At 42.5% G+C, this 11004-nt stretch overlaps 1 protein-coding gene across 1 annotated transcript; it reads left to right on the top strand.

Moving 5' to 3' along the window:
• The first annotated feature begins 1539 nt into the window (after nucleotides 1-1539).
• On the top strand, nucleotides 1540-10492 carry BRIX1 (biogenesis of ribosomes BRX1). The gene is made up of 10 exons (XM_033164403.1): nucleotides 1540-1742; nucleotides 2899-3010; nucleotides 3626-3669; nucleotides 4225-4295; nucleotides 4894-4943; nucleotides 5224-5297; nucleotides 5394-5444; nucleotides 6981-7082; nucleotides 8553-8678; nucleotides 10113-10492. Exons 1-10 carry the CDS (start codon nucleotides 1578-1580, stop codon nucleotides 10380-10382), a joined length of 1065 nt encoding a protein of 354 aa, XP_033020294.1. The 5' UTR covers nucleotides 1540-1577; the 3' UTR covers nucleotides 10383-10492.
• Nucleotides 10493-11004: the final 512 nt, after the last annotated feature.

Consider the following 11004-nt stretch of genomic DNA (forward strand, 5'->3'; position numbering starts at 1 on the left):
CCCAAATAACATTTTGGGTAAATTGAAAATGCTTCTAATGGATGCAACTTAAATATCATTAAGTAACAATTGCATTAATATACTTGGGTAGGTTCTCTGTGCTGCACCAGAGAACACAACTGAATAATCTCCCAGTTTGACATTTGTGCTTGACAAGATTCAATTTTAGCTAAAAGTAACATATTTAAATTCAGCCCTATTATGCCTCTGGCTGCAGTACAAGTGGAGGAACTAAACCACATCATATCATGCTACTCTGCCTGACATTATTCTCTATCTTACTAAAGTTGTCTACCTGTGATTCAGCTGCTACAAAACCATTAATGCCCTTTAGGCATCCTCATATCATCATATCACATCATATCATGCTACTCTGCTTGACGTTATTCTCTATATTACTAAAGTTGTCTACCTGTGATTCAGCTGCTACAAAACCATTAATGTCCTTTAGGCATCCTCAGGGTCTTCCCCATCCTCCCACCCAGCAACCACAAATATCCCCTTCCTTACCTACCCGCAACGTCACTTAAGAGCAACACAGCAGGCAGAAAACCAACTGGTGCAATTTCTCAACGCGACAGGCAGAAACCCAACAGGTGCAGACTGCACTTGCAGGTCCAGCGCAGCAACAGCAACAACCGCGCCGCTAAACATACCTAACGAGGCGGAAACCGTCCTGTCCCGCCTCAAGAGACCGGCCAATTGGATATAGCTACGTAATATCCGAGTGCTTTACGACATGTCGTGACCACAGCTTCCGTCCTCAACTCAACCAATCGCCGGCAAGCGAAGTGCTAAGATGCGGCGACCGGCATGAACGCCCACTTTTCAAAAACCGGAACTCGCCATCAGCCATGGGCGCAAGTCAGGGGATCACTCTCTCCACTGACATCTCTATTGAGAGAACCTTCCATCCTTTGCACCGTTGCAATAGAGATTGGAAACTGCAGAGTAGCACGCTTCATTATAGGGATATGACACTTCCTGACTCATTTAATCTTTTGTAAACAAAGCGTAACAGCAAAAGAAAGGCGTTTGTCTTTTTTTCGTGCCTATTGGTATCAAGCAGCCGCCTTCACTGTACTTGCTTGTTAGAGCGTGGTGCTGATAACGGCAAAGCTGCGAGTCTGATCTTGTATTGCAGGAGGTTGGACTTGGAGCACCCTCGGGATCCCTTCCAGTTCTACAATTGTTTGATTCTATAATTCCTGTTCAGACAAGCCTGGCCCAGATGCTTAGAAAACAGGTTATTTTAACCTCTTTTAGTATTTTAACTTCTGTACGTTTTTTAAGTACGGCTGAGAATTTTCCCTCGGTTTTTACTGCTCTATCTTTTTTTTATAAGCCGCTTTGAGGTGTGTTTTTTTTAACAATCAAACGGTGTATAAATTCCAAGAAACGAAATAAAAGAAAAAGGAGGGGGGGAAAAAAACCTCTCAACCCGGAAGTATGTAAGCGTATGTTTCAAGCGGAGGAGGGTCGCCTACTTCCGCTTCTCGGAAAATCCTAGAGAGGTTAAGAGGGGGAAGCCGACTTCCGGTTGGTGCGACTTCCGGCGGCGCTTTGAGCGTGCGAAGATGGCTGCAGCCAAAAGGCAGCGTGGAGCTGGCAAGGGGGCCCCGGCAGAGCCGAGGAGGAAACGCGCCAAGAGAACTCCGGGGGCAGAGGGCGAGGGCCAAGGCCCGTCCGCTGCGGCCACTCCGGAGCCGGATGAACACGTCGTCCCGGCTCCGGTCTCGCAGGTGAGGAGAGTACGAGGGGGACAAGCGGGGCGCTGGGCTGCCGACCCCGCAGACCATGACTTAGCCGCGCGGGTGGGGGGGTGGCGACTGTGCTCCTCGTGGAACAAAGGTGCCCCTGGGCATATGCAGAGTGTTCCCCCCTCTCCCTGCTTTGTAGATAATAGGGGTCTTTTTCCAGCCCACCCCTGAGCGTGTTTGCTCGGCAGTGAGCTCCACTGAGTTCCATGGGGCTTAGTTTCTGGACTGCTGCCGTCGTCAGTTTACCCACGAGATCTCCTTGCACGCACACACACACACACACCGATCGGTGGGACCGGGCGACATAATAATCTCTGCTTACAAATGGGGTCCTAAGTTCGCTGGTTCTTCAAGGACTCGGTTGTTCGGTACAGCGGCGCCCGCCCTTCGGAACTCCCCGCATATTGAGATCCATGCAGGCGCCTTCGCTGCACTCCGGCGCCTGTTGAAAACATTCTGTTCAGACAAGGCTTAGCCAGATGCTTAGAAATGTTTTAGCGTTTAACTTTTGCATGTTTATAAAATAGGGTTGTGAATTTTTCTCGATGAGTGGGGTATTTTTTTTTCTTCAGTAGTGTATAAATTCTGTGAAATGTTAAAACTGCTGTGGTGGTCAGCTTTTAGTAGTCCGTGCGATCCTGTGAATATCTGGTCATACAATACATCGGCCAGGGGTCAGCAAACTTTTTCAGCAGGGGGCCGGTCCACTGTCCCTCAGACCTTGTGGAGGGCCAGACTATATTATGGGAAAAAAGGAACAAATTCCTATGCCCCACAAATAACCCAGAGATGCATTTTAAATAAAAGCACACATTCTACTCATGTAAAAACACGCTGATTCCCGGACTGTCCACAGGCCGGATTTAGAAGGCGATTGGGCCGCATCCGGCCCCTGGGACTTAGTTTGGGGACCCCTGACATAGGCTTTTGAAACATATTGGGAATGTAATGAAGGGGCTGTTTTCTGAAGAAGAGTTTTATGCATTAAAATGGCTTTTGCCAAAAATATCAGTTTTGCTGCTCCCAATTTATAAACTAATAACTTTGGCTATGACATGCCCGAAACTATCCAGAGAATTAATGATTGAGGTAGTCTGTTGTTGTTTATTCCCTTCTCATTAATGCTTTTGTCTTGCAGGGCAAATGGAAAAACAAAGAGAGAGTTCTCATTTTCTCTTCCAGAGGAATCAATTTTAGGACAAGGCATCTCATGAAAGACTTAAGAACAATGATGCCCCATGCTAAAGCAGGTATTTATTTATTTTTTAACCTGTCTTCTGTGTCTTGTTTTAACAAGTTCACTGTTTCTACTCATGTAGAACTGTCCAAATCTAAATAACAACAATGACCGGCTTATCAAAAACACTGGTATGTAAAGCAAAATGAATTTAATAGTTATACTGTGGTTAAGCATTACTGTCTTCTAGCTGTGTAAAGTTTATTACCTTAACATTTTTCTGTTGTAGTAAAAGGTGTGATAAGCAGCATATTGATACAGTTCCTCTTTGGCATAAGTAGGTGTGTTCTGCATTTCTTCCCAATCCAGCTGTTGGGAGTGCATATATCAAGCCACCTTCAAAAGCAGATTTGTATTGGCCATCTGCTGATAGGCAGATTTTTTTTTAAGGTAAAATTTAGTACTCTGTGCATACAACCTTAGCTGCTGGATTGGGAAGAGTAATTCTTGTGCACAGTGCTTGCTTACATCTAGTATCTGAGGCAGGGATACATGTGCAGAACTCTGCTGGACCAGAGCAACTTTTATCAGTAATTTCAAAGAGTTCTAAGAAGTGTAGGTGAAATTACTTACCAGGATGTTTTTGCAATCATTACACGTACAATGTTTGATTTCATTTGTTTTCCAGACACTAAAATGGACAGGAAAGATAAGCTGTTTGTAATTAATGAGGTAAGTTATGACGCCCCTGTTTTGCCTAAGACTAACCATTATATGTCCTGGCTTTTGGGATTTGAATCCAGCTATTAACCCAAAACTTGGTACCTCAGTGGCTGCTTTCTCAGGGTGTAACAAGACATAATTTAATGTTTAGAACAGTGCAAGTGAACTATATCTCCTTTGATTGATTCTCATGGCACTGTGCAGACAGTGGTGCTGTTCAGGCATTACAGTAATCTGGAGCCAGAACATTGGAGCAGGGAGAGTTTACCCTCATTGCCCTCCGTGAGTTGGAGGGAGACTGTCTGCAGTCAGGTGTCCTTTAATTGTGTAGGCTCCTTGTGTGTTGTAGAATCCTTATTTTATAGGGTTTTGCATTGTGCTCCACACCTATAAAAAGATTTCCTGCTGCAAGCGCCTTTCAACTCACAGCCGGCACAATTGTCCCTGCTCATGTGTTCAGTTTCCAAATTGCTATAACTATACTTAGGAAAAAGAAACTTTTTATTTACACTGGAAAAACTACAATGTTTCAGATTCCAGAACTATTTTTTGTGCTTCATGCAGGTCTGCGAAATGAAAAATTGCAATAAATGCATATTTTTTGAAGCAAAGAAGAAGCAGGATCTTTATGTGTGGTGAGAAAAACTTTAAATCAGAACATATTTTCCCTGTGTGTTTTAATTTCTGACATCCGTAGATAAGTGCATAGTGGATGGGTAGGGATATTCTCATCATCTGGGTTTCCAGGTGACCATTCTTGAATGGGCTTTTGGAAACTATTTACTATTCTGTAAATTATAGGTTCTGTAAACTACTGGAGGGATGGGATTGACAAATTATTAGGGAAAAATAATAACACAGTCCACTTGTACCAGCAGTAGAAAATTGGCAAGACACACCCAGCCCGTGTCCTCTGCCCTGTTCCATGCAACAGGTTAGGTGCTGTTTTTTACCTGACAGGCAAAAGTTTGGATATGAACAAAAATCTCTGGTTTCCTAGTCTGGAACTGCCTCCTGTGACTTATTGTCAAGACCCAATAAACTCTGAGAAACTAGGTAGGGGCTTTAGGGGCTTATCACCTGGGGACAGTTCCCTCTTAACCAGATGAATTTTGTGTGTAACACCCCATTAACATCACTGATACTCAGCCACACTAATGTTTCAAGATTGCACCATGGATCAGTTAGTAACTTCAATTGTGGATTTCTTTCTTTCCCTCTTGTCTATTTCAGGCTTTCAAATGCCCCCCATGGACCATCAGCAAAGTTTCTAGTACAGAATAGTAAGTTCAAATATGTGATTGAATGTCTTTGATTGCTGTTGGCTTGTTTTTACTCCTTTCTGAATGACCCTACAAAGACACACATCTGGTCTTCTGTTGTAACCTATGGTTTAAACATTAAAGACTGGCTGGCTTAATGTCTGGAAGATGTTAATAATAGAAACTGCAATCAGGTGCACTGCTGTTCTGCTTCTGTTTTAACATAACACTTGAAAAAGTTTTTATTGTTGTTGAATGATAAAATCTTCACTTGACATAGCTCTACTTAATATCACTGCAGTTCACACGCTGGCTGAGCTGAAAATGACTGGGAATTGTTTGAGAGGCTCCCGGCCCATTCTGTCTTTTGATAAGGTGAGTATAAATCTCTTAGGATACCATACTACCTTCTGTTCTCTTACAATCAATATTTTTTTGCCGATTTCTAAAATACTGACTTCCCCTCCACAGACTTTTGACCAGGAGCCACATTATGCTGTGCTGAAAGAGCTGTTCATTCAGGTCAGTATATGGCAGTGTTTATGTTAATTCTGAGACCTGCAGTTTTAATTGAATTTTAAATTTGTATTTTAATCTGTTATTTTAAATTGATCGTTTTTATGTTTTTGTTGTGATTTTAATTGATGTTAGCCGCCCTGAGCCCGGTTCTCTGGCTGGGAAGGGCGGGGTATAAATAAAATTATTATTTTTATTATTATTATTATTATTATTATTATTATTATTATTCTCCAATTATTAAAATAGCAGGCGCTTTTTTGCCGTAGGATAGCATGATCCTTGTGCACCTTGATGTGGCAATGGCAACTTGTGGGTTCCTCAGGTTGGTAGGTTGTATCCAACTGATGCTCAGAGTAAACCCATTGACATCAATGACTAACTTGGGGTTCATTGTTTTCATTGAGTCTGCTCTGAGGAGAACCCATTTGGAATCAACCCAGCAGTGCCGAAACACACTTGACAAAATGATAAGCCCTATCTCTTGAGCCAGTACACATTTCTTACTTAGCTAGTGCTGTGGTTGAAGGGGCTGTGGGTTTTGCATGTGAATGTTTTTTTGGGGTTTTTTTGTTCCAAGAGTAGTTGAAGAGAGATGGAGAGAAGCAGGGTGGCATTTCTTTTAAACATTGTAAACCTCACTTTTAAGCCTGAAAGTCTCCTACAGCTACTTAAAATATTAGTGGTAAGGCGGTGCCTGCCATTAGGCTTATGCAGGTGGCTCTCATGCGTTCTCATACACATAAAGCCAAAATTGCAGAGAGTCAAAACACATTGGGGTGCAATGGGGGGAGGGATTGCCAAAGTTTTCCTGGACACCCACCCCTTTTCTGCCCACTTTTTATTTTTTTGTGGACAAGCTGAATGTGCGTAAGTTGCAAATCACCTGTAATCCATTTAGTGAATGACATTATTCAGTGTTTCTCTCTCACAATCCTCAGTAATGTTCTTCCAATAGAAAAGAGCTACAGGGCTTCTAAGTTGTCACTCTTTAAATCTAATGCTGGTGCGAGCAGACAAACAGCACTAAGCTAATCATGGAAAATATACTTTTCAACGTGTTTTCTGCCTCCAGTTATTCCAGTATTCAGGTTTGTGCTTCAAGCTGAGCTGCATGCTAATCATTCACATTACTCTTTAGAAGACTTGGTCCATAAGTACAGTTCTAAAATGGAGGATTGGCACTTAAAAATAGTCCAGTTGACCAAGCTAGATAGAAGTTTCACCTCCATTTCCATCAGCATGGTTCAAATGTCTGCTCTGATTGAAACTGTTTGCCCTTTCAGTACCACTGCATTGCGATATAAACATGTTGATGCAATGGCTGTAGCCATTCTGTGACAAAAACCAAGAATGACCAAATTACATATAGTACAACACAGATGTAATCTATGACGGCAGAGAACCTTACAGCCTGATTGTGTGGTAAACAAATTGTGTTAGCGCCACACAGAGTGAGCTATGCAGTGCCCATCCAGAATTGTGCTGAATCTTTTGATCATATTGATTGTTTCAAAAAGTTGTTGTTTCTCACCCTGCCAGATTTTTGGTACTCCTCTGTATCATCCCAAAAGCCAGCCTTTTGTAGATCATGTCTTCACATTCTCCATAACAGACAAGAGGATTTGGTTTCGAAATTACCAGGTAATTTGCCTATGCTCTGCCTGTGGGATGATGTAATCAAAACACCCACGACCACCCCGCTTCCTGGGATCTATATGCAATGTCTTAAACTGAAAAATGCTATGTGAACATTTTCTTGAACTCATTTTGCCTGGCACAAATTAGCATTTATATTTTTAAAAATATTCCTCAGTAAAGCAGATGAGGTGATATAACAGAGCAAAAACAGGTTTGCTAATGGCTTGTGTGACACAGCCTGTCACACAAGTAACATAGTAAGCTATGGTTGATCATTGTAGAAATGAGCCTAGGTGAGGCACCTGCCTGCAAACAGGTTGGAAACTTTCACTAAATATTTGACTAACTAGTTTGTCACTTTGTCCAAACTTGAAAAGACTGTGGTTAGTCCTAACACTTGTTTTACTGAAACAAGCCAGCCTTTGTTTATGAAGTAGCCTCCTTTCAATAAACTATTGTAAAGATAGGCATAGTTCGGGGTATGAATGTAACTTTAAACCATGGCTCATTGGAAGCTTTTGTTTTTAATCTCATAGTTACACTGGAGGAGAGGAGGAAGGAGCATGAAAATCTGAGGGTTTATTAGACTTGTTCGCATATTGAACCATAGCTGATGAAAAAACATCTCTTTCCTAATATAAGACATTTTAAGATGGGTTTGCTAGTAACTTAGCTTGACATATAAAAGGTAGTGGCCAAAACTCAAATGCCAAATTCTCCTAGACCCAGATGATCTTCCACAGTGCAGAACTTGTGCATATGGCAGGCACATTGATTTTGGATCACTTGATTAGGGATCAGATTTAGCACTTTCACAAGTGCCTATTATTTCCCTTAAAGTTCTGAGAATCAAGTATCATTCAAGAGTTTCAAATCAAATCAAACTTTTTACCTGCAAGTCCTTGAGGCAGTAGAATGAAGAAACACACACTTAAGTCATGAGTGATACCTGGTCAAAAGTGTGTTTTGGGGTTGTGGAAGGACTTCAGTATTCCACAGGCTCCATGGTAAGGAAGCTACACTCATCATGCCTCCCTTTTTATTTTCCATGAGCTCCTGATTTCAGTCCTACATGTGTGTTGGTTGGACTCAGACTGTCCCTACAAAGAGCAAAAGTTTACAGGTTTACAAAAAGGACACAATTCCATTCTGAAACAAAAAGAGGCAACCCTTATATTGATATGGTTTGCAAGCCGTGGCTTTAGTGGCAACTAAGATGCTCTTACTTCCCACAAACAATCTCCATATTCTAGCCCATTTTTCTTATCGGGGTCAGCTCAGGTTGATTCGATCCACTGGAGTGTCTGTCTGAGGACACAAAAGCCATTAAGCTGCTATATAACACAGCCAGAGGGGATCTTGCACCAATATTGGGTATTTTAAGGTGAATTTTAGGTGCCTTCGGCAGTTGTGCAACTGTGGTAGAAAAAATGTTATTTTGCATTGAAATATCAAATGTTTGCAACTCCGCAGATAATAGAAGATGGAGCCCTGGTAGAAATTGGGCCACGCTTTGTCTTAAACCTTATCAAGATCTTCCAGGGCAGCTTTGGAGGACCAACCCTGTATGAAAACCCTCATTACCAGTCTCCAAATATGGTAGTACTATTTTTAACACTCTTTTTAAAAGCCTACACTCTTCAGTTGGCTGATGCCTCCGCTTACTGTGACAACGCTGTTAATGTGATCCTTTAGTAAAATCATAGAATCATAGAGTTGGAAGAGACCACAAGGGCCATCCAGTCCAACCCCCAGCCAAGCAGGAAACACCATCAAAGCATTCCTGACAGATGGCTGTCAAGCCTCTGCTTAAAGATGTTGAATAAGACTGGGCCCAAGACAGAACCCTGTGGCACCCCACTAGTCACTTCTCTCCAGGATGAAGAGGAGCCATTGATGAGCACCCTTTGGGTTCGGTCAGTCAGCCAGTTACAAATCCACTGAATGGTAGCATTGTCTAGCCCACATTTTACCAGCTTCTTTACAAGAATATCATGGGGCACCTTGTCAAAGGCCTTGCTGAAATCAAGATGGGCTATATCCACAGCATTCCCTTCACCTACCAGGCTTGTAATTCTGTCAAAAAATGAGATCAGGTTAGTCTGACATGACTTATTTTTCAGAAACCCATGCTGACTTTTAGTTATCACAGCGTTCCTTTCTAGGTGCTCACAGACCGTTTGCTTAATGATCTGCTCTAGAATCACCTTTTCTTTAAGTGTTGTTAGTAACTCTCTCCACCCACAACAGTCCAATCCACTGGGTTCTCAGCAGAAGGCTTTAAATAACCACCCCACTAGTTAGTATTCTGTGATGGCTTTTGGCCTCATGCTTGTGTTGCCTCTGGAGTGCAAAGGCTGGCTTTGACTTTGTTGCTGTGGGCTTTACTGCACTTGCCATGCCCCCTCTTCCGAAACAAAAAAGTTGGTGCAAGGGTTGAGACAGTGAAATTGCATCAGGGCAGAAGGCTTAAGACTGTGTGATGCAGTGGTGTTTCATTATCCACTTCTTTGCCTCATGCAGCAGAACATAAGCCCTGCGGATAGCTCAGTCAGTAGAGCATGAGACTCTTAATCTCAGGGTCGTAGGTTCAAACCTCACGTTGGGCAAAAGATTTCTGCATTGCAGAGGGTTGAACTAGATGACCCTCGTGGTCCGTTCCAACTATACAGTTCTATGATTCTATGATTTCTAAGTTGTATGGCTAACTGGAGTTGCTGCTAATGTTCAGCAACCACTAATGCTAACCCATTAAAATATATTGTTTGCAGAATTGATATAGTGAGGGGCTGTGGTTTATGCTTTGCATATGGAAGGTGCCAGATTAAATTGTGGGCACATCTGGGCAGGGCATGGGGGAAATCCTTTCCAAAACCTTGGAGAGCTGCTGTCAGTTAATGTACAGAGCTCTGAGCTTAGATGGGCCAGTGGTCTAACGGCATCAGGCAGCTTCCTCATGGGTTTGGTCTCCTGTTGTAGCTCCAACACTTGTATTTTGGTGTAGCCATGCTAATTGTATTCTTCTGCTTCCAGCATCGCCGGGCAATAAGACTAGCCACAGCTGCTAAATTCAGAGAGAAGCAACAATTGAAAGAGCTACAGAAACTGAAGAAGAAGGAAGAGAAGCCGCTGATTCCTGAAGATCCTACAGAAGTAGTTTTTGAAACGCCAGCTGAGGAAAAGCCTGAGGAGATACAACTAGTGAAGCCAGAGCCCAAAATGAGCTTGAAGAAGAAAAAGAAAAACAAACTACATCAGCGCGGGAGGAAGCTGAAAAGAAAACTCGGTGGAATTGCAGTCTAAAACATTTAAAAGGGGGACTCGATAATACAACCATTTAAACAGTTTTTACTACTTTTTTGTAACTGGTTTGTGTACAGTAACTTTATAAACAATGTCTGCATCATTGATTACGGGCTAGTTTTGTAATATCTTCCAAGTAACATTTCTGATGGTGCCCTTTAACACGGTTTCTTAAAACACAAAGAAAAGGTGTTTGTGTGGAGAAGGGTAGGAGTATCTCTGTGCTCGTTCATCAGGAACCCACTGACTGGGGCAAACCAAATATTCACCTGGACCGGTTTTCTGAAAAAGCTGCAACCAAGTCAGGAGAACATTGTACATTAAGGAAACTTGAAGACTTGCTCTTTGTTTGGTTAGATGGTTTTTAATGTCCTTGTGAGAAAAGGTAGCAGCACAAAGGTGGTTAGAAGTTCCTCTTACACTCTTCCAGCAGCCGGCTTGTGTGTCAGCCCACTGCCATTCTCCATTAGTGCCATATGCAATAGTGTTGTGCAGAATCCTGTGCCCATAGCCTATCAGGAAGGTAGTCATTGCTGGTGTTCTTTATGCAGCACATAGTTAAGCTATGGAACTCACTTCCACAGGAGGCAGTGATAACTACCAGCTTGGACGGGTTTAAAGG

This window comes from Lacerta agilis, chromosome 11 (genome assembly GCF_009819535.1).
Source record: "Lacerta agilis isolate rLacAgi1 chromosome 11, rLacAgi1.pri, whole genome shotgun sequence".
Taxonomy (NCBI): domain Eukaryota; kingdom Metazoa; phylum Chordata; class Lepidosauria; order Squamata; family Lacertidae; genus Lacerta; species Lacerta agilis.

Bases quoted from the DNA above. Each gene is read 5' to 3' on its own strand.
- BRIX1 (XM_033164403.1), top strand. From the start codon at position 1,578: ATGGCTGCAGCCAAAAGGCAGCGTGGAGCTGGCAAGGGGGCCCCGGCA. The intron at 3,011-3,625 runs GTATTTATTTAT...TTTGTTTTCCAG, and splicing joins GATGCCCCATGCTAAAGCAG to ACACTAAAATGGACAGGAAA. The intron at 4,944-5,223 runs GTAAGTTCAAAT...ATATCACTGCAG, and splicing joins AAAGTTTCTAGTACAGAATA to TTCACACGCTGGCTGAGCTG.